This window comes from Trachypithecus francoisi, unplaced genomic scaffold (genome assembly GCF_009764315.1).
Source record: "Trachypithecus francoisi isolate TF-2019V2 unplaced genomic scaffold, Tfra_2.0 Lachesis_group0, whole genome shotgun sequence".
Taxonomy (NCBI): Eukaryota; Metazoa; Chordata; class Mammalia; order Primates; family Cercopithecidae; genus Trachypithecus; species Trachypithecus francoisi.
Genome location: NW_022681453.1, coordinates 131,147,324 through 131,171,083, shown reverse-complemented (window position 1 = coordinate 131,171,083; position 23,760 = coordinate 131,147,324). Strand labels below are relative to the sequence as shown.

Here is a 23,760-nt window from a genome sequence, read left to right as displayed (position 1 = left end):
TTTCCTTCGCCCCGGAAGTAGTTGCGCAGCTGGGGTGGGTAAGGTCAGGCCATGGTGGGGCAGAGGTTGGGAAGATGGCGTGGCGAGGCTGGGCGCAGAGAGGCTGGGGCTGTGGCCAGGCATGGGCTGCGTCGGTGGGCCGCTGCAGCTGCGAGGAGCTCACTGCGGCCCTAGCCCCGCACCGGCTGCTCGGACACAGGTAAGGGCAGCTGCTCTGGTCTTCTCGCCTCTTGGTCCCTGAGCTCTGGCAGTGTGTCCTCGGGGGCGGAGGCCGTCTGGGCCTCTTGTGCTGCCCCCAGCTCACCCCCTTCACCTTACCTGCCCCTTCTCTCTCCTCTCTCGCCTCCGTCCAGTCCTCGCTTCTCGCTCCCCTTGAGCATCCTAGCCTAGCCCTCCGCGAGCCTGCGCTTTCTCCTTTCCCATTGGGAAGGACGTGACTGGAAGGGGAACTAAGCTGAAGGTTCATGTGTGCCACACTTCATAATCCCGAGAGAAAACTGTTGAGCCAGTTTCTAAGTGAAGCAGTTAGTACAGCTGGTAGAATGGCGGTTTTTATTCTTTTTCCATCTAATTATAAAGGTTATGTTCCATTACAACCAGTCGCCTTCTTTAGCTTGTAGTGAGCTAAGGGAGGACGAAGTCTGAGGGAGGGTATCACTTTGTGTCTGGCAAAGTCGTGGGAGAGGCTTTACTGTTGAATTGAGACAGTGGAAGATTTGGTTTCCGGTTGATTGGGAAAGAAAACTACCAAACCTGCCGAGTAGAAGTGTGAAGTGTATGGTCTATCAGTATTGCTGATTTTTACATCACAGTAATTCATTTCTAATTTGAGAGAGAAGAGAGAAATTCCTCACCTGTTTAAGAATCTGATGTGCATTTGGCTTTGAAAATTTTCCTCCTCTTTTGTTCAAAACTTCACTCCTCCCAATTTCTGACTTGGTTAGATGGGTGCCTCGAATCCACCTGATTGCTGGTAATAAGAAACATTGTTTATCAACACATGGGATAGTCAATGATAAATAATCGAGGCTCTAACGTGGCGGACAAGGATCATCTGGAGAGTTTGCATGGTATTTTTATGTCCCAGGCCTCACCCCAGCCCTATCAAATCACAATCAGGAGGGGGTGGGTGGAGTGGAAGAACCTGTATGACCTACAAGCATTAAAGGTGAGTTCTATCAGGGACTTTTGAAAACCTCAATCCATTGTATCTTCATACACTGTAACATGGATCTGTCAGGCACTAATCTTGAACTCCTGGGGAGGTGGAAAGTGAGGACAGGTGGAGGTGGTAATCCCGTTTGAGATTGCATAGTTTAAGGGGGGGAAGAAAAGATTAATACTGGCCGGGCGTGGTGGCTCACTCGCCTATAATCCTAGCACTTTGGGAGGCTGAGGCAGATGGATCGCCTGAAGTCAGGAGTTCAAGACCAGCCTGGCCAACATTGCAAAACCCTGCCTCTACTAAAAATACAAGAAACTAGCGGGGCATGGTGGCGGGCGCCTGTAATCCCAGCTACTCTGGAGGCTGAGGCAGGAGAATGGCTTGAACCCGGGAGGTGGAGGTTGCAGTGAGCCGAGATCATGCCATTGCACTCCAGCTTGAACAACAAAGTGAGACGCCATCTAAAATAAATACTGTACGTGTATTAGGAAGCAACAGGAAGTGTGTGAAACATTTAAGATTTATGTGCACATCACCGTGCTGGTTTTAGGAAGGGGAAGCAAAGGAAAACTAATGAGCCCCTAGTAAAAACTGAGCATGAAGACCATTTGAAACAGTGAAGAAGAAACACATGAAATGTTGAAGATTAGTATTTAATATCTGAAAAGCTTGCCATTTGTATAGAAAGTTTGAAAATGACATTTTCGTGGTTGCATAAAAAATATACATGAGAATGTAGGCCTGAAATAGAGCATTTGCCTCTGGAAATAACTTCTTAAACTTAACAGTATCAGTTACCTCAACATACAGCTAATAACCTTTATTAGGTTTTTAGCTTTATTAGTAGTGCATGTAATCCCAGCTACTCGGTGGGGCCGAGGCAGGAGAATCTTTTGAACCCAGGAGACGGAGGTTGCAGTGAGCCGAGATCGCGCCATTGCACTCCAGCGTGGGGGACAAGAGCGAGACTTCATCTCAAAAAAAAAAAAAAAAAAAATGCACAATGGCTGTGCGGTGGCACAGGCCTGCAGTCCCAGCACTTTGGGAGGCTGAGGCAGGAAGATAACTTGAGTCTAATAATAACCTTTATTAGCTGTATGTTGAGTTCTTACGGTTCTGAAATTAGCATGCAGAAGAATGACCCAATCCTTGTCATTTGATGTATTAATAATAGGCCGGAAGTGGGACCAGGAATTTGCATTTTACAAGCACTCTAGGTGGAGATACTAGGGTCTGAAAACTATTGCAGGCCCAAGGCGGCCCACCAGCCAGGAATGGTTTACATTTTTAAAGGATTGTAAAACAAAAATAGTAGCATGTGACAGATTTCAGTAGTCCACAAAGACCAAAATACCTTCTATCTGGCCTTTCACACAAAAGGGAAAAAAAATCTCATGTGGGCTCTTTGTAAACTTTACTGTTACCAAGATTTGAGGCTTGAAAGTGGAAACCTGCTTAATTTACCAATTGTATGAAACTATCCAAGGGAAGAAAGTAGTTGAATTGTAATACTTAACATTTTATATTTTTAAAAAGCTTGCCATTTGGATGGAAAGTTTATATTGAGATATAGTGTCTCCCTTTCTCTCTCTCTCTCTCTCTCTCTATATATATATTTATTTATTTATTTTTAAAGGCAAACTCTTGCTCTGTTGCCCAGGCTGGAGTACAGTGGCACGATCTCAGCTCATTATAACTTCTGCCTCCCAGGTTCAAGCTGTTCTCCTGCCTCAGCCTCCCGAGTAGCTGGGATTACAGGCATGCACCACCATGATGCCTGGCTAAGTTTTGTGCTTTTTGTAGAGATGGGGTTTTGCTATGTTGGCCAGGCTGGTCTCGAACTCCTGGTCTCAAGTGATCTGCCCGCCTCGGCCTCCCAAAGTGTTGGGATTACAGACTTCCGTCACCATGCCTGGCCTCAAAATACTTTTAAGTAAGGTACTTGACATATTAGTCAATCGTGTATGTTATATTTTGTTTTAACTGACCATCTATTAACTCAAGATGGGGTCAAGAAAATAATTTTGGTATGCCAGAGTTTATGTAGAATCCAACCTCCCACCCAATATCTTTTGTATTTTTAAGAGGTGAGTTCTGTCACCTAGGCTGAAGTGCAGAGGCACTATCATAGCTCACTGCAGCCCAGACTCCTGGGTTCAAGGGATCCCCCCCATCAGCCTCCCTCGTAGCAAGGACTACAGGTACGCACAACCATGCCTTGGGCTCTATTTTGTTTTAAGTAGAATGAATCTAATCAGTTCTGTATGCTTAGACACATTTTGTCTCCATTTAAACATTAGGCCATTTCTACTTAATTTGTTCATACAAATCTTAAGTAACATAAACATTAGCGCTGACCTGTATATTTAAGTTGTATGGTCTTTACCCTTGCACTCTTAAAAACAATGCACAGGCCGGGCACGATGGATCACCTGAGGTCAAGAGTTCTAGACCAGCCTGGCCAACATGGTGAAACCCTGTCTCTACTAAAAATACAAAAATTAGCCAGGCATGGTGGCAGGCGCCTGTAATCCCAGCTGCTTGGTGGGGCCGAGGCAGGAGAGTGGCTTGAACCCAGGAGACGGAGGTTGCAGTGAGCCAAGATCGCGCCATTGCACTCCAGCGTGGGGGACAAGAGCGAGACTTCATCTCAAAAAAAAAAAAAAAAAATGCACAATGGCTGTGCGGTGGCACAGGCCTGCAGTCCCAGCACTTTGGGAGGCTGAGGCAGGAAGATAACTTGAGTCTAGGAGTTTGAGACCAGCCTGGGCAATATAGGGAGACTCCTGTCTCTACAAAAATTTAAAAAAATTAGTGGGTATGGTGGTGCTTGCCTCTGGTCCCAGCTACTTGGGGGGCTAAGGTAGGAGGATTGCTTGAGCCGGGAAGGTGAAGGTGAAGGCTGCTGTGAGCTATGAGGGTGCCACTGCCCTCCAGCCTGAGTAAGAGTGTGAGACCCTGTCTCAAAAAACCCAAAAAACGAAACAAAAAACCAAAACATTTATGAGACTGTGTTGTCACTCACCATTAGGTCAACAAATATATTGGTACAACTTTTTCTACTTAAAAGTTATAGGATTGTATTTTTTAAAAAAAAATCTGAACTGGCTGGGCGCGGTGGCTCATGCCTGTAATCCCAGCACTTTGGGAGGCTGAGGTGGGCGGGTCACCTGAGGTCAGGAGTTCAAGACCAGCCTGGCCAATGTGGTGACACCCCCACCCTCTCTACTAAAAACACAAAAATTAGCCTGGGCTTGGTGGCGGGCGCCTGTAATCCCAGCTACTTGGGAGTTGGAGGAAGGAGAATCACTTGAACCCCGGAAGCAGAGGATGCAGTGAGCCGAGATCATACCATTGCACTCCAACCTGGCAACAGGAGCAAAACTCTGTGTTAAAAAACAGAAACAGGCCGGGCGCGGTGGCTCAAGCCTGTAATCCCAGCACTTTGGGAGGCCGAGACGGGCGGATCACGAGGTCAGGACATCGAGACCATCCTGGCTAACATGGTGAAACCCCGTTTCTACTAAAAAATACAAAAAACTAGCCGGGCGAGGTGGCGGGCGCCTGTAGTCCCAGCTACTCCGGAGGCTGAGGCAGGAGAATGGCGTGAACCCGGGAGGCGGAGCTTGCAGTGAGCTGAGATCTGGCCACTGCACCACTCCAGCCTGGGCGAAAGAGCGGGACTCTGTCTCAAAAAAAAAAAAAAAAAAAAAAAAAAAACAGAAACAAACAACAAAAAAAACTGAACCATAACTGTGTGGCTGGTGGCAACTTAAGTATTCATGACATCCTCCCACTTTGAGCACATTTGATTGCTTCCACAAATCACCAGCTGCTGGCAGAAGGACCAAGGCAGCAGGGTCAAGGCAGGCCTGCCTTCGTGAGTTGGTATATGCCTCAAGGGACCCTCTTTCCCATTCTCATCCATTTTATTGCAGCACTTCACTTTGTTTTCCAACTTATTCCGGTAGGTAATTTATTTTTCCAATCTTATATACCCATCCGATTGGGAAGAGGTGAATAACCTAAACCTGTGAATAAGATCGAAAACATTTGCAATTAGAGATATTATGCTTTCCCTTGTTTCACACTTAAAGAAATTTAAGGCCGGGTGCAGTGGCTCACGCCTGTGATCCTTTGGCAGCACTTTGGGCGACACATTGGGAGGCCGAGGCAGGCAGATCACCTGAGGTCAGGAGTTTGAGACTAGCCTGGCCAATATGGTGAAACCTCATCTCTACTAAAAATACAAAAAAAAAAAAAAAAGGAAAAAGCCTGTCCTGATGGCAGGCATCTGTAATCCCAGCTACTTGGGAGGCTGAGGCAGGAGAATCACTTGAATTCGAGAGGCAGAGGTTGCAGTGAGTTGAGATAGTGCCACTGCACTCCAGCCTGGGTGACAGAGTGAGGACCACCACCACCCCCCCCCGCAAAAAAAAAGGAAATTTAAAATGAAAGCTCACTAAAAAGAAAATGTACCTTATATAATATGTAATAAACATACTACATCTAAAAGCATCCTTATGCCAATAGAAAACCAAACTCGAACTGACCTAAATTATTAGGGGAATTTATTGGTTTATGCAGTTCAAAAATGTAGAGGTAGGACTGGCTTCTAGTGAGGTAAGTCCAGTGTCTCAAATTGTCACCAGACACTATTTTCTCCATGGCTTGTCTCTGCTTCCTAAATGTTGGCTTTATTCTCTCAGCATGCTCTCTCCTTGTGGTTATAAGATGGCTGCCAGCAGCTCTTGGGGCTCTACATTTTTAGGTGCAAATCTAGCAGAAAAAAAAGTTGTCTTCTCCGTTATCACAAACAAAATCTTGAAATTGAATTTCACTGGACCAGATTGGCCTAACTTGGGACAGGTGCTCATCCTTGAATCCTTTGAAGTTGCCAGGGAATGGGATGTGAAAGTTGGCTTAAGTCAATTGTGGGCTCTAATCAAAGGAAGTGGCTGGAAATTCTAGGGTATGGTTTGGAAAAGGAGAAGAGGGCATAGATGCTGGGAGCCAGTCCTAGTGAAGCATTTGTATTGGAATTCTTTGTTTTATTACCTAGATAGGATTAATCTGTGGGACAACGAACTATTCTAATTTAAGTATTGCTGGAAGAGTGAGGAATTGGGTTCTAGCTCCTTGCTATTCCAAGTGGTTCATGAACTAGCAGTTGGGGCATCATCTAGGACAGGGATTTGGTAAACTTAGTTTGTAAAAGGTCAGGTAGAAAATATGACCGCATGTGGTCTTTGTCACATATTCTTCCGCTTTCCTTTTAAACAACCCTTTATTTTTATTTGTTTATTTATTTTTTTTTTGAGACGGAGTCTCGCTCTGTCGCCCAACTGGAGTGCAGTGGCCGGATCTCAGCTCACTGCAAGCTCCGCCTCCCGGGTTCACGCCATTCTCCTGCCTCAGCCTCCGGAGTAGCTGGGACTACAGGCGCCCGCCACCTCGCCCGGCTAGTTTTTTTTTGTATTTTTTAGTAGAGACGGGGTTTCACCGTGTTAGCCAGGATGGTCTCGATCTCCTGACCTTGTGATCCGCCCGTCTCGGCTTCCCAAAGTGCTGGGATTACAGGCTTGAGCCACCGCGCCCGGCCTTAAACAACCCTTTAAACATGTAAAAACCATTTTTAGTTGGAGGCTCAAATCCACTCTATAGGCCATAGTTTGACAACCCCTAATTTAGGCGCTTGTTTAGATATGCAAAATTTCAGACTCACCTTGCCCCAGACCTACTAAATTGGAATGTTCTTAATGAGATTTCCAGGTGATCTGTATGTAGACTAAAGTTTCCCCAAACCTGTGGTATGAATAGATCTTGGCTCTGGCGGCACATGAGAATCACCCGGGGAGGTCTTACAACTACTGAGGCCTTGGGCCCAGTCCTAGAGATTCTAATTTAATTGATATGAGGTAGAACCATGGTGTAGGAGTTTTAAGAGCTCACCCGGCAGTTCTAATGTATAGCCAGAATGAGAATTACTGCTCTAGACTGGGAATCGTGACTGCCTCTGCCACATCTAGTGTGGTAGTTAAAAAACCATGGCCACAATATTTTGTAGTTCTTCTCATCCAAAGTTGGAGTCAGCTTCCCCATTCCTTGGAGCTGGGCTGGACTTGTGGCTTTGTTTGGCTGGTAGCATGTGGTGGAAGTGATATTGTGCGAAGTCCAGAGGCATCCTCAGAAGACCTTGCAGCTTTTGCCTTTGCCCACTTGGAACACTCCCTTTGTCATGGTAGAAGCCCCCGCTAGACTACTGAACACCAAGGACTGGGTGGAGAAAGAGCCAGCAGACAGCCAGCTCTAAGGCTCCAGGTACGAGTGAGGCCATCTTAGACTCTCCAGCTCTGATTAAGCAGTCAAGAGTACTGACTGCGTTGAGTGATCCAGGTGAGACCAGTGGAATCGGTCCCCAGTTGGGGGCAGCTAACCTAGAGAATCATGAGAAATAATAAATTACAGTTTTAGGCCAGGCATGGTGTCTCATGCCTATAACCCTAGCACTTTGGGAGGCCAAGATGGGAGGATCACTTGAAACCAGGAGTTTGAGACCAGCCTGGTCATCATAGCAAGAACCCATCTCTTTAAAAACAAGAAAAAGTAGGCTGGGTATGGTGACTCACACCTGTAATCCCAGAACTTTGGGAGGCCGAGGCGGATGGATCACTTGAGCTTAGGAGTTTGAGATGAGCCTGACCAATATGGTGAAACCCCATCCCTACTAAAAATACAAAAATTAGCCAGATGTGGTGGTGTATACCTGTAGTCCCAGCTATTCAGGAGGCTAAGACAGGAGAATTGCTTGTACCTGGGAGGCGGAGGTTGCAGTGATCCGAGAGCATGCCACTGCACTCCAGCCTGGGTGACACTGTCTCAAAAAAAAAAAAAAAAAGTAATAAATTATGGTTTTAAGCCAGTGCATTTTAGAGTGGTTTGTTAAGATGTGGATACCTGAATTTAAAAATGCTTTATTACTAAAAAATTCTGATGATAATCTGAGCCTTCAGTGAGCCGTAATCTTTTTGCTGGTGGAGGGTCTTGCCTCTGTTGATGGCTGCGGACTGATCAGAGTGGTGGTTACTGAAGTTTGGAGTAGTGGTGGCAATTTCTTAAAATAAGACAACATGAAGTTTGCCATGTTAATTGACTCCTCCTTTCACAAAAGATTTCTCAGTAGCATGTGATGCTGCCTGATAGCATTTTATCCACAGTAGAACTTTTTTCAAAGTAGGAGTAAATCCTCTCAAACTGTGCTACTGCTTTATCAACTTGGTTTATGTAATAATCTAAATCCTTTGTTGTCCTTTCAACAGTGTTCACAGCATCTTCACCAGGAGTAGATTCTATCTCAAGAAACCACTTTCTTTGTTCATCCATAAGAAGCAACTTCTCATCTATTCAAGTTTGATCATGAGATTGCAGCAATTCAGTCACATCTTCAGGCTCCACTTCTAATTCTAGTTCTCTTGCTATTTCTTTTTTTTTGCAATGGAGTTTCACTCCTGTCGCCCAGGCTGGAGTGCAGTGGTGCAATCTTGGCTCATTGCAACCTCTGCCTCCCCCGTTCAAGCGATTCTCCTGCCTCAGCCTCCTAAGTAGCTGGGATTACAGGAACCCACCACCATGCCCGGTTAATTTTTTTGTATTTTTAATAGAGACGGGGTTTCACCATGTTATCCAGGCTGGTCTTGAACTCCTGACCTCAGGTGATCTGCCCACGTCGGCCTCCCAAGGTACTGGAATTACAGGCATGAGCTACTGCACCCAGCCCTTAGTTCCGTTTCTATTTCTAGTGCATCTGCAGTTACTTCCTCCACTGAAGTCTTGAGCCCCTCAAAGTCATAATTGAGTGTTGTAATCAACTTCTTCTAAACTCCTGTTAATGTTGATATTTTGACCTCCTCTCATGAATCATGAATGTTCCCGATGACATCCAGAATGGTAGATCCTTTCCAGAACCTTTTCAGTTTACCTTGCCCAGATCCATCAGAAGAATCACTCTGTGGCTCTTGTCTTACAAAATGCGTTTCTCTTTCTTTCTTTCTTTCTTTCTTTTCTTTCTTTCTTTCTTTCTTTCTTTCTTTCTTTCTTTTTTTTTTTTTTACCAAATGTATTTCATAGGGGGGAAGAAAAAATAAAATGTATTTCTTAAATCTTAAATAATATGATTTTTGAAAGTTGAAATTATTCCTTGGTGTGTGTGGATGCAGAATGGATATTGTGTTAGCAGGCATGAAAACAACATTCATCTTCTTGTACCTGTGCATCTGAGCTCTTGGGTGACCAGACACACTGTCAATGAACAGTAATACTTTGAGAGGAATTTTTTTTCTCAGCATGTGGTCTCAACATTGGGCTTAAAATATTTGGTAAACTGTTTGGGCACGGTGGCTTGCTCCTGTAATCCCAGCACTTTGGGAGGCCAAGGTGGGTGGATCGCCTGAGGTCAGGAGTTCAAGACCAGCCCGGCCAACATGGTGAAACCCCGTCTCTACTAAAAACACAAAAATTAGCTGGACGTGGTGGCAGGTGCCTGTAATCCCAGCTGCTCGGAGGGTTGAGGCAGGAGAATCACTTGAACCTGGGAGGTGGAGGTTTTAGTGAGCTGAGATCGCGCCACTGCACTTCTAGCCTGGGTGACAGAGTGAGACTCCATCTCAAAAAGTAAAAATAAAGTATTCCATAAACCATGTTGTAAACAGGTGTGCTGTAATCTAGGCTTTGTTGTTCGATTAATAGAGCACGGGCAGAGTAGTTTACTATCATTCTTAAGGGTTCTAGAATTCTCAGAATGGTAAATGAGCATTGGCTTCAACTTAGTCACCAATGGCATTAGTGTCTAATGAAGTCAGCCTGTCCTTTGAAGCTTTGAAGCCAGGCATTGCCTCTTCTCTATAGCTATGAAAGTCTTAGATGGCGTCTTCTTCCAATAGATGGCTGTTTTGACTACTTTGCAAATCTGTTTAGTATAGCCACCTTCATCTTAGGATCTTCTTGTTAAGTTGCTGCGGTTTCTACATTAGCACTTGCTGCTTCAAGTTGCTCTTGTATATTATAGAGACAGCTTCTTTCCTTAAACCTCATGAACCAACCTCTGCTAGCTTCAGACTTTTCTGCAGCTTCCTCAATTCTCTCAGCCTTCATAGAATTGAAGCGAGTTAGTCGTGCTCTGGATTGGCTGTGGCTTAAGGGAATGTTGTGGCTGGTTTGATCTTCTGTTCAGACCACTGTAATTTTCTCCATGTTGGCAATAAGGCTGTTTTGCTTTCTTACTGTTTATCTTTTTTTGTTTGTGTGATGGGGAGGTGGGGGTAGATGGAGTCTTGCTGTGTCACCCAGGCTGGAGTACAGTGGCACAGTCTCGGCTCACTGCAGCCCCCACCTCCCACGTTCAAGCGATTCTCCTGCCTCAGCCTCCGCAGTAGCTGGGATTACAGGTGCCCGCCGTCACACCTGGCTAATTTTTGTATTTTTAGTAGAGATGGGGTTTCACATTGTTGTCCAGGCTGGTCTTGAACTCCTGACCTCAGGTGATCCGCCCGTCTCTGCCTTCCAAAGTTCTAGGATTACAAGTGTGAGCCACCACACCCAGCCTACTATTTTTCTCTTCTCAGGAGTAGCACTTAAAATTTCCTTCAGTAGTTTTGCTGTTGTTGTTGAGACAGAGTCTAGTTCTGTCACCCAGGTTGGAGTGCAGTAGTGCATTTGTAGCGCACTGCAACCTTGACCTCCTGAGCTGAAGCAGTCTTCCCACCTCAGCCTCCCAAGTAGCTAGTACTATAGGTGCAAGCCACCACACTTGGCTAATTTTTACATTTTTTTGTAGAGATAGGCTCTCACTATGGTGCCTAGGTTGGTTTCAAACTCCTGAACTCAAGTGATCTTCCTGCCTCAGCTTCCCAAAGTGCTGGGGTTACAGCTGTGAGCCACCATGCCCGGCAAGAATTGTTTCTTTGTATTTACAAGTTGGCTATTTGTGCCAGTCTTAGCTTTTGGCCCATCTCAGCTTTTGACATGATTTCTTCACTAAGCTTAATTATTTCTAGTTGGCCGGGCGTGGTGGCTCACGCCTGTAATCCCAGCATTTTGGGAGGCTGAGGCGAGTGGATCACCTGAGGTCAGGAGTTCGAGACCAGCGTGGCCAACATGGCAAAACCCTGTCTCTACTAAAAATACAAAAATTAGCTGGGTGTGTTGGCGGGTGCTTGTAATTCCAGCTCCTTGGGAGACTGAGGTAGGAGAATTGCTTGAACCCTGGAGGCGGAGGTTGCAGTGAGCCGAGATCACGCCACTGCACTCCAGCCTGGGTGATAGGTGAAACTCCATCTCAAAAAAAAAAAAAAGATTTCTGGTGATTTCAAGCAAGAGACATGGGACTGTTCCTTTCACTTGAACACTTAGCGGTGATTATAGGGTTATTAATTGACCCAATTTCAATATTGTTGTGTTCCAAGGAATGGGGAGGTCCAAGGAGAGGGAAAGATGGGCAATGGCTGGTTTGTAGAGCAGTCAGAACCTACGCAGCATTATTAAGTTCAGTGTTTCATATGGTCGTGGTTTGTGGCACCCAAAACAATTTCAGTGGTAACACCAAAGGTCACTGATCACAAATCACCGTAACAGAGAAGAAAAAATTAAAGTGTTGGGAGAATTACCAAAATGTGACACAGAACCCCCAAGTGAGCACATGGTGTTGGAAAAATGGTGCCAAAAGACAAGCTAGATGTATGGTTGCCACAGACGTTCAATTTTTGTAACACACTTGGGACATCTGTGAAGTACAGTAAATCGAGGTATGCCTGAGTGTGATGTATTCAGTATGTGTATACTGCATCTGATAACCCTGGGGCCAGCTTGTGTAATGTATTCTTAGTGTCCTCAGCTTGACACACATTTCTGGTGAGATCCTCGAGGTAAATATTTTAGGCAAAAAGGTCTGACTTTGCTTCAAGTCCAGATTCCCAACCTAGTGTGTTTATGTTCCTTTTAAAACTTTTGCTTCAAAATTTTAAGTGAATTGGTGACAGAAGAAATTTTTTATTAGAATTGTTTGTGTAGAATTCAGCTGTTGGAAATACAGAGGATTCTTATTCTCTGTATTTCTTGGTCCAGTACATGACCAATGCTAGGAACCAACATTACTGGGTTACAACTTGCCATCTTTAGTTAATTAATGAATTTATTTATTTTTTGAGGCAGAGTCTTGCTGTGTCGCCCAGGAGCTCTGTCACACTGGAGTGCAGTGGCCCAATCTCGGCTCACTGCAACCTCCGCCTCCCAGGTTCTAGAGATTCTCCTGCCTCAGCTTGGATTACAGGCGTGCACCACCACACCCAGCTAAGTTTTGTATTTTTAGTAGAGGTGGAGTTTCACCATGTTGGCCAGGCTGGTCTCAAACTCCTGATCTCAGGTGATCCTCCCCCCTCAGCCTCCCAAAGTGCTGGGATTACAGATGTGAGCTACCATGCCTGGCTGTTAACTTGTCCTGTTTATGGTAAATATATTCCTATTACTTTATGATACACCTCTGTCAAAATGACATTACTTGTTTTGATTAATTAATTGCAACTTTACTTACTAGACCTATCTCCAAGTTATTTTGGGATCTTTAATAAAAAATCAAATCTGGTTGCAGAAGGTTAGCATCTGCCACTTTAAAAATTATACCAGGAATACATTTGGCAGTAAATAAATTGGTGGTTGTTTAAATAAGAGAGAGAGTTATTTATCAAATATAGGATGATGGGAGATAAGCAGCTAGTGTCTTTGCTCAATGGCTCAAAAATGTCAATGGTTAGTGTCTGAATCTCTTGGCCTTTCTCTTGGCATTTGAAATGACTGCTCCATCTCTAGGCATTGTTTCCCTATTTAAGGCAGGAAAAAGGGGGCGTGCTTGACATCAGTGACGTGTCCATTTTTATCAGGTAAGCAAAACCTTTGCAAGAGGCTCCTGAAAAATTCTTATGTTTCATTTGTCATAATTCTGTGTGATATGGTTACCACTAGCTATAGGGGAGGCTGGAAAAGTGAAGATATTTCCTATTACAGAAAAAGCAGGCAAAGGGAAAGGGTTGGAAATAGATTTGGGATTAGCTATTCAACAGAGTTTGCTAAAGGATATTCATTATAAGACTGGTAACAGGCTCTGAAGGGAGTTAAGAGCTATTTAGAGCAATAGTACCATTGGTTGAATAAGTTCATAACTTTCCAAGATAGATGAACTTATTCAGACCTTCTCTGCTTTTTCTGTAATAGGTTTCTTTCAAAGGAATATCACTTATTTGGAAGTATAAATTCTGAATTTAAAATCTCAAGTCAAATTACTTTATCATCACTTACCTCACTATGTGATTTCTGAGTTGAATTGAGGAGTGGACTCTGTGTTGAAAAGAAAGGGCATTCTTAGGCCGGACATGGTGGCACACACCTGTAATCCCAGCACTTTGGGAGGCGGAGGTGGGTGGATTACCTGAGGTCAGTAGTTCGAGACCAGCCTGGCAAACATGGTGAAACCTTGTCTCTACTAAATACAAAAAAAATTAGCCAGGTGTGGCGTTGCATGCCTGTAATCCGAGCTACTTGGGAGGCTGAGACAGGAGAATTGCTTGTACCTGGGAAGTGGAGGTTGCAGTGAGCCGAGATCGCACCATTACACACCAGCCTGGGCAACAAGAGCGAAACTCCGTCTCAAAAAAAAAAAAAATTTTAAAAAAGGCATTCTAGGCAAGTAATAGTAGTAGCAGCTATACCATCATTCTGAGTTTCATTTGTTTCCAAAATGCTTATTAAGATACTTCCACCTGGATGTCCTATGAGCATCTTTAAAATACTTTATTGAGATGTAATTTACATATAGTAAAATATATAAGTATTAAATGCATAGCCAGTGCATTCTGATAAATGTATACACCTGTGTGACTATCACCTAAATCAAGATAGATTGCCATCATCCCAGAAAGTTTCCTCTTGCTCCTTTCCTGTCAAGCCCCACCCATTCCAGCAGTTGCTCATCTGATATTTGTCATTACAGGTTCCTGTGTCTGTCAACTTCTTAGCAATGGAAATCACAGAATCACGTATTATGCACTCTTTTGTGTTTGACTTCTTTTGCCAAAAGTGTTTTTGGAGTTATCCATGATGTATTATTAGTTCTCCCCGCCCCCCTTTTTTTGGCCAAGTGTAGTACTCCATTGTATGAATATACCACAGAATTTCTCCTGTTAATGGAAATTTAAGTTTCAGTTTTTAGCTAGAGGAATAAAGCTGCCATGACTGCAAGCATTTTAAGCAGTACCCCAGATGGAATTGTTCATCTCTTATCTCCCAGTTGCCTATTTTCAGGCTCCCAATTTTCCTTATCTTATTGAATAGTACTACCTTACTTTGAGTATAGTACCACCTTTGAGTGTAGTACCACCTTACTTTGAGTATAGTACCATCTTACTTTGAGTTATTCAGAATAAAACTAAATCATTTTTTGATCCCTTTTTTATTCTAACATAATTATTTTGTTAGGGACTAGACTTGGTGGTAGAGATATAATGAATATAAAACTATAATCTAATGGAGGCATGGGCAGTAATGGAGATAAGTATTTAAAAACTGCTTTGGAACTCTAGAAGTGCAAAGGAGAGAGGTACCCAGCCTGGGGCAGCTAGGGAAGACTTCCTGGAGGAAGAGATATATTAACTGAAATCTGAAGGGCCCAAAAAAGTTAAAGGAAGTATATACCAAAATATGAGTAGCATTGTCATAGGTAAGAGAGCAAAGCAGATCACAGGAACTGCAAGAAAGTCAGTATAACAGGTATAGAGAGAATTTGAGGTGGTGGAGGGAGAAAGTGGCAAGAGAGAGGAAGGGGTCAGATTTAAGGGATGTGTGCTGAGTTTGATGGGGGTGGTGAAAAGTTATTGCAGGGAACATTACATTTGTTCTTAATACAGTGAGAAGGATGCACTTGGAGTGGGGCAGTACTGGAAGCAAGGAGATCTGCTAGGAAATTGTGGTGTATTCCAGGCCAGAAGGGATGAACTAAGGAGTTGCATTAGAATTAGGAAAAGATTTTTGGCCTTCTAGAAGGTCATTTGAGAAACTATTGAATGTTGAGGAAAAGCAATGTGAGGTTAGAAGAACATGCAACAGGTTCAAGTGTTTGAAGTAAAGGAAACTGTTGCCATGATCCAAGCATGAGATAAGGGACTAGACCAGGAATTTTAAAAGTATTTTTGGTAGAGTTGGCTTTTAATTGAATACGAATAAAGGAAGGATAACTCCAAAATGACATATATATATATATATATATTTTTTTTTTTTTTTGAGACAGGGTCTTAGTCTGTCACCCAGGCTGGAGTGCAGTAATGTGATCTTGTCTCACTGTAACCTCCACCTCCCAGATTCAAGTACTTCTTGTGCCCCAGCCTCGCGAGTAGTTGAGATTACAGGTGCACACCATCACGCCCAGCTAATTTTTGTATTCTTAGTAGAGATGGGGTTTCCCAGTGTTTGCCAGGCTGGTCTTGAACTCCTGACCTTAAGTGATTTGCCTGCCTTGGCCTCCCAGAATGCTGGGATTACAGGTGTGAGTCACCGTGCCCAGCCTAGATTTTTTTTTTTTTTTTTTTTTTTTTTTTTGAGATGGAGTCTGGCTTTGTCACCCAGGCTGGAGAGCAATGGTACAATCTCGGCTACTGCAACCTCTGCCTCCCAGGTTCACACGATTCTTCTGCCCCAGCCTCCCAAGTAGCTGGGACTACAGGTGTGTGCCACTACACCCGGCTAACTTTTGTATTTTTAGTAGAGACGAGGTTTCACCATATTGGCCAGGCTGGTCTCAAACTCCTGACCTCCTGATCCACCCGCCTCGGCCTCCTGAAGTACTGGGATTACAGGCGTGAGCCACTGTGCCTGGCCCCCAGCGTAGATTTTTAACCTCAGTAACTGAGAGAACTCAGGTCCTACTGAAAGAGTATGTCAGAAAATGGAAGGGTTTATAGAGGAGAATGAGTTAGTTCTATTTTGAATATGTTGGTTTTAAAGTAATGGGGAGCATATCCAAGTAGCATTATTCAATATAGAGTTGGAAATACCAGAGTAGAAAGTTGAGGTTAGGACTAAAATAAATGTGAATCATTTACCTGCTTAGAAGTCATTGAGGCCACAAAAATTCAACCAAAGAGCTTGTTTTAGGGGCTGGGATACAAAGACAAAAGACCTGCCTGAACTCTGCTTTTGAGGAGCTTTGAGGCTAGTAGAAGGGGTAATATGTTATGATACTCCTCACTGAATATTATTCATTGTATTATATATATAATATTCTTCAACATACTATCCCTTCTGGAAGGGATATTATAATATCCCTTACTCCCTTACATAATAATATGCATTATTATCCCTTATAATAATAAGGGATAGCCAGGCACGTGGTGGCTCATGCCTGTAGTCCCAGCACTTCGGGAGGCCAACACGGGCGGATCACCTGAGGTCAAGAGTTCGAGACCAGTCTGACCAACATGGTGAAACCCCATCTCTACTAAAAATACAGAAATTAGCCAGGTGTGGTGGTGTGTGCCTATAATCCCAGCTACTAGGGAGGCTGAGGCAGGAGAATCCACTTGCATCTGGAGGCAGAGGTTGCAGTGAGCCAAGATTGTGTCACTGTACTCCAGCCTGGGTGACAGAATAAGACTCTGTCTCAAAATAAGAAGAAGAAGGGATAATATGTTCAGGATACAAACAGGAAGGGATCTTTGCTTTGTGACCTGCGAGAGTTACAGTTTTACAAAAGAAAAAGAAGACTGTTCCAAGAATTTATATAAGTTGAGTTTGAATGGGGTAGAGGAACTAGGGTAGAGGAAAAGGGGAAGATACTGGGAGTTATGAATTCGAAGAGTAGGAAATGCTGTTATAGATGAATTCGAAGAGTAGGAAATGCTGTTATAGAAGCTAGAATTAGGAGGCATCATCAGTAGTGTCAGATGTTTTGAGGAGGTCAAGCTGTAAAGACTCAAACAACAAATTTTTTTTACTGCTGGGGTAACAACTCACAAATAATTTGGTGGATGTCCCCAAAACAGTGAAATAAAGAAGGCGAGAGGTGGGAGGAGTATATTAATTTATAATGGTCAATACTTAAGAAATAAAATAATTATTTGAATTTGGAATGGCTTCAAGGACAATACGTTTAAATATTTGTTCCAGAAATTGACCAAACTTTAAACAAAAAAACCAGAAGTCATTCTGATTGAAACTGACAACTGGTGGGGCACCATGGCTCATGCCTGTAGTCCTGGCACCTTGGGAGGCCACAGCAGAAGGATTGCATGAGCCCAGGAGTTTGAGACTAGCTTGGGCAACATGGCAGAACCCCGACTCTACAAAATGTACAAAAATTAATAGTGTGGTAGCCCACGCTTATAGTACCAGCTACTTGGGAGGCTGAGGCAGGAGTTGAACCTGAGACGTGGAGGCTGAGACCTGCCCATGATCGTACCACTGGGCAACAGAGGGAGGGAGTAATTGTACTCTAGCCTGGGTGACAGAGGGAGGGAGTAATTGTACTCTAGCCTGGGTGACAGAGGGAGGGAGTAATTGTACTCTAGCCTGGGCGACAGAGGGAGGGAGTAATTGTACTCTAGCCTGGGCAACAGAGGGAGGGAGTAATTGTACTCTAGCCTGGGTGACAGAGGGAGGGAGACCCTGTCTCAAAAAAAAGGAAAAGAAAAAGAAACGGACAATTTAGAGTTCTCTAGCTTTTTACCAGTTCTTCAGATTCTTTCTGTGTGGAGGATGGATACAAATTATTTTGCTGACTGATATAAAGTAATAGCCCAAAGTAGTATCCTCTGAAGTTGCTGTAGTTTGTGTGTCACCTTTTCCAGAAAGGTTGAATTTTGGGACTTTGATTTCTGTCTGAGAGTAGGAGTCTTGGCTGTTTTTGGACTGTAGAGTGAGAAACTGAGATGGTGATGATGCAGGCCAAGTGGAAGTTCGTAGAAGTCGATGTTTGCAAGATGCCACTGTGTTTCTCATCTGTTATTTTTGCCCCATAGGTTTAACTTCTTTATTCAGCAAAAATGCGGATTCAGGAAAGCACCCAGGAAGGTTGAACCTCGAAGATCAGGCACAGGGACAAGTGGTGAAGCATACAGCAGAAGTGCTTTGATTCCTCCTGTGGAAGAAACAGTCTTTTATCCGTCTCCCTATCCTATAAGGAGTCTCATAAAACCTTTATTTTTTACTGTTGGGGTAAGAGCTCACTTGCTAGGAGTTACCTACCTTGCTACAAATGCAGTGTTAAAGTACTTTGTCCCGTTTGGGCTCCCTTAAAGTAAGGACAGGTGGAGGAGGCATGAGAAGGAGCTGGGCTCATGAAGTCTGATTGTAGAGTCTGAATTTTTTATTTATTTATTTTTTTGAGACAGAGTCTCGCTCTGTCACCCAGGCTGGAGTGCCGTGGTGCGATGTCGGCTCACTGCAAGCTCTGCCTCCCGGGTTCACACCATTCTCCTGCCTCGGCTTCCTGAGTAGCTGGGACTCCAGGCACCTGTCACTACGCCCGGCTAATTTTTTGTATTTTTAGTAGAGATGGGGTTTCACCGTGTTAGCCAGGATGGTCTCGATCTCCTGACCTCGTGATCCACCCGCCTCAGCCTCCCAAAGTGCTGGGGTTACAGGAGTGGGCCACTGCGCCCGGCCTGGAGTCTGAATTTAATAATTGCTTTTATTATTAAATTCTGGCTCACTTTTGTAAGCCCTAGAGAATAAACTTATGGGCCTCATTTGGTACAGCATTTCAAGCAGTGCTAAGTTGGTATTTTCAGTTTTATTTGAGGATTTATAGCTGGAAACAGGCCCCAGGGTATTGTGAAGTTAATAAAATGGGAAACATTAAAATGTCCTTTTTGGCTGGGCACAGTGGCTCACGCCTGTAATCCCAGCACTTCGAGAGGCTGAGGTGGGTGGATCACCTGAGGTCAGGAGTTTGAGACCTCTCTGGCCAACATGGTGAAACCCCATCTCTACTAAAAATAAAAAAATTAGCCGGGCCTAGGGGCAGGTACCTGTAATCCCAGCTACTCCAGAGGCTGAGGCAGGAGAATCACTTGAACCTGGGAGGCAGAGGTTGCGATGAGCCCAGGTTGCACCATTGCAGTGTAGCCTGGGAGACGAGTGAAACTCCATCTCAAGAAAAAAAAAAGCCCTTTTCACTTACTAGATTTCCCTGTGCCAGGTATTCCCTTCTGTTGGTTTGTAAAAAGCAATGGCAATGAAGTACTGTCCTTGGAAATATGTATAGATCTATTTCCCTCTTAAATCTATTTTGTAACATATCTAATTTTATATAGTTTACAGGCTGTGCATTTGGATCAGCTGCTATTTGGCAATATGAATCACTGAAATCCAGAGTCCAGAGTTATTTTGATGGTATTAAAGCTGATTGGTTGGATAGCATAAGACCACAAAAAGAAGGAGACTTCAGAAAGGAGGTAAAGATAAACACTGCTTTCTTTCTTCTAGTTAATCACAGTTTTAAAAAACTGATACTTAATAGATGCACATGTTTCCAGTGTACATGGTGCATTCACATAATGTGTAATAATTAAATCTGAGTAATTGAATATCTGTCACCTTAAACATTTATCCTTTATGCTAGGTATATTTGAATTGTTCTCCACTAGATATTTTGAAATACACTATAGATTATAGTTTACTCTAGTTACTCTACTGGTAATCTCAAGTTTTGAAGCCTGGTTATTTATGAACTGCTTTTAGTTAATGGAAACATCAGATTTGTAGATGTCAAATCAGTGCACCTAATTCTTCATAGTAAGTATTTATTACTGTTTTATATGTCTGGTGTTGTACTTAACAGTGTTCCAGAATTCTGTTCCTCTACCCACGTGCATCAAAAATCACCACAGATAGTTGTTAAAAATGTTAATGTTGGCCGGGCGCGGTGGCTCACGCCTGTAATCCCAGCACTTTGGGAGGCTGAAGTGGACGGATCACAAGGTCAGGAGATCGAGACGATCCTGGGTAACATGATGAAACCCTGTCTCCACTAAAAATACAAAAAATTAGCCAGGCATGGTGGCGGGCGCCTGTAGTCCCAGCTACTCAGGAGGCTGAGGCAGGAGAATTGCTTGGACCCAGGAGGCAGAGCTTGCAATGAGCCGAGATCACATCACTGCACTCCAGCCTGGGCGACAGAATGAGACTCCGTCTCAAAAAAGATAAATACAAAATTTTAAAAAGTTAATATTGGCTGGGCACAGTGGCTCAAGTCTATAATCCCAGCACTTGGGGAGGCCAATGCAGTCAGGAGCTCGAGACCAGCCTGGCCAACATAGTGAAATCTCATCTCTACTAAAAATACAAAAATTAGCCAGATGTGGTGGTACACACCTGTGGCCCCAGCTACTCAGGAAGCTGAGACAGGAGAATCGCCTGAACCCAAGAGGCAGAGGTTGCAGTGAGATGAGATTGTGCCACTGCACTCCAGCTTGGGCGACAGAGCGAGACCTCGTCTCCAAAAAAAAGAAATTAATGTTAATAGTTGTTAATGTTTCTGTGTGGAGCATGTCTCAGCTCTACTAAAGTTTAAGGATCTCAGTGGATCTCAGCTCTACTAAAGTTTAAAGGCCACTGTTTTACTTGGATCACCTTGATGGATTGCTTTAGAGCAGGAGTCCCCAAACTTTTTGGCACCAGGGACTGGTTTCGTGCAAGACAATTTTTCCACAGATCAGGGTTGCAGAGGGGCAGATGGTTATTGGATGAAACTGTTCCACCTCAGATCATCAGGCATTAGATTGTCATAAGGAGCATGCAACCTAGATCCCTCACATGTGCAGCTCACAGTAGGGTTTGCGTTCCTATGAGACTCTAATGCAGCCACTGATCTGACAGGAGGCAGAGCTCTGGTGGTAATGCTTTCCCACTGCTCACCTCCTGCTGTGTGGCCCAGTTTCTAACAGGCCGCGGACCACTAGTGGTCAGCAGCCGGGGCGTTGGGGACCCCGGCTTTAGAGTACGTGTTTGAACTGCAGGGAATTTTTCAAAATATGTATGCCTTAGGGATAGAGCTAGGAAGTGTTTTTTTTTTTCTAAGAGACAGGGTCTCACTCTGTCACCTAGGCTTCAGTGCAGTAATGGGATCATAGCTCACTGAAGCCTCAAACTCCTGGGCCTGAGCAGTCCTCCCGTCTCAGTCTCCTGAGTAGCTGGGACTACAGGCATGTGTCACCACGCTGGGCCAGTTACTTCATTTTTTGTGGAGACAAGGGTCTCACTTTGTTACCCAGGCTGATCTCAAACTCCTGGCCTCGAGTGATCCTCCCACCTTGGCCTCCCAAAGTGCTGGAATTTCACAAGCGTGAGCCACTGTGCCTGGCCCCAAGAGAAGTTTTAAACGTTTCTCAGTGACATGATAGTTACACACCTGTGGTAAATACCTGCTATTAAGTGTCTGTTCGAGATGAAATGCGGAAAAAAAAAAAATATGGAGCTTTTAGAGCTTTTTATTTACTTTATATGCAAGTTGATGGCTCTCCTTCTTCTTAACTGATTTCTTAAAAATGTTTGCTTTTAGATAAAACATATGAATATTTTATTTCTTTTACTCGTCAATACATATTGAACACTGCGATTTTAGTTAAGTTTGGTTTTCAAGCATTTTTGTTTTTTATGACTCATTGCCCTTCCAATCAGGTGAGTGGGTTGATATCTCCTTGACTTTTCCCCTTTCTTGGAACAATGTGATCCCGGCCAGCAAGAGCCTGAGAAGGAAGCCTTGCGTTTTCTTTTTACTAATGATGTTTTGAGTTTTCTCTAAGTAGGGAAAGGGATTCATTCCTCCTTGTTTTTCCATGGGCACATTCAAGAAGCGTGAGCCCTGTCTGTGTTAGAGAGGCTTCACGCCAGAACAGTGGGTAATATTTGCAGGTGAAAATGACAGTAACTTTGTATTTGAGAAGATAGTAAAACTGACCTATTCCATTATCCTGGATCTCTTAAAAAGCTATAGGTTTTCAGCACATGTCTGCACATGAAGTTTTGCTATCCAGATGTACCCAAATGGTTCTTGAGAATGGTGAAAAATGATGCAAACAGTATACATAATCTTCATTTAAAGATTGATTTGTTTATAATAGAATTAAGTGATAGGTTTAATGTATAAAACCTATACCCATTAAAGAACTTTGAAACAATAAATAAATTTAACATGGAAACATGAAAACCCTGGGAACCCCTTTCGTGCCACTATATATGAAGTAAAATCTGGGAACTCATACACAGTGTAATTATAATTATGGAAATGGAATTGGCTGGGTGCGGCAGCTCACACCTGTAATCTCAGCAGTTTGGGAGGCCGAGATGGGAGGATTGCTTCATCCCAGGAGTTCAAGACCAGCGTTGGCAACATAGGGGGACCCTGTCTCTTAAAAAGAAAAGAAATGGAATTATACATACTAATCTGTAGTTTCTTTCACCTTGGATTTTTTTAAAATAACAGATTCTGGTTTAATTTCATAGTTAGAATATATTTTTATGTTAAAACTTTAATCATGGAAAATTTCAAGCAGATACAAATGTAGAGAGAATAGTATGATGAATCATCATCCAGTTTCAGTGTTCCCCAACACAGGGCCAATTTTTTTTTCATTTATTTCCCTTTTTTTCCCTTCTCTTTCCACCCTTGTATTATTGTAAAGCAAATTCTAGGCATATTTCATCCATAAAACTTTAAACATGTATCCCTGAAAAATTAGGACGCTCCTCTATTTATTAAACTCCAGTACCATTACTGCATCTTTAAAAACATGCAGTTTAGTAGACAATATTCTCAGATTTTTAAAACATAGGACCTTGGTATGAATAATCACTTCCTTGGTACCTGTCTGTATCTGCGAGTGTGCTAGGGGCTTTACATTATTGTTATTCCTTGTGACGACACTGCTAGGTGTACCTATTGTCCCATTTCATGTGTCAGGAAACTGAAGTTTAGAAATAATTGTCTGAGGTTCCAGAGCTATCCAGTGGTTCTTTGTGGAGAATGTGGGCTCCCTGACTATAAAACACATGCCTTTTCCGTTCTACCACGTATTTATTATGTCTGTCGCCACTAGTGATTTTTACAGAAGAGGAATTCCTCTTTTATGTGTAAGGCATTTTCTTCTAGTTTTTCATTTTTGTAGCCTGAAATTTCTCCCATATGGTGATATGCAATTTTCCGTCTGTTTTAGATTAACAAGTGGTGGAATAACCTAAGTGATGGCCAGCGGACTGTGACAGGTTTGTGTTAGCTTACACGTTTTAACCATTCAAGGGAAGAGAAATCAAACCAAAAGGTACAGTATGTCACAGGCAATGGCTTTTGTACCATGCTCACCAGTGGTTTAGAAGACAGTCTCTGTACCTATAGGCTAATGTAATAGTATATAAAGTGATGAGGTATAAAGATTTACATGATACTCTGGGTCAGTTACTTTTTAATTTTGATCTAGTATGATACTGATTGAATGATCAGTTTTGTTGTAGAATTCCAGCTTGTGGAATAGCTTATTATTAATTATTTCTTCCCTTATTAA

The 23,760-nt window shown here is 43.3% G+C and overlaps 1 protein-coding gene across 1 annotated transcript in view; it reads left to right on the top strand.

Moving 5' to 3' along the window:
• The first annotated feature begins 17 nt into the window (after nucleotides 1-17).
• PARL (presenilin associated rhomboid like) overlaps nucleotides 18-23,760 on the top strand; it is a 58,503-nt gene continuing 34,760 nt past the window's right edge. Inside the window, exons 1-4 of the mRNA XM_033211855.1 lie at nucleotides 18-199; nucleotides 18,220-18,415; nucleotides 19,516-19,656; nucleotides 23,416-23,464. Of these exons, the coding sequence (XP_033067746.1) occupies nucleotides 75-199; nucleotides 18,220-18,415; nucleotides 19,516-19,656; nucleotides 23,416-23,464 (511 nt within the window). The 5' untranslated portion in view covers nucleotides 18-74. The remainder of the gene's footprint in view (nucleotides 200-18,219; nucleotides 18,416-19,515; nucleotides 19,657-23,415; nucleotides 23,465-23,760) is intronic.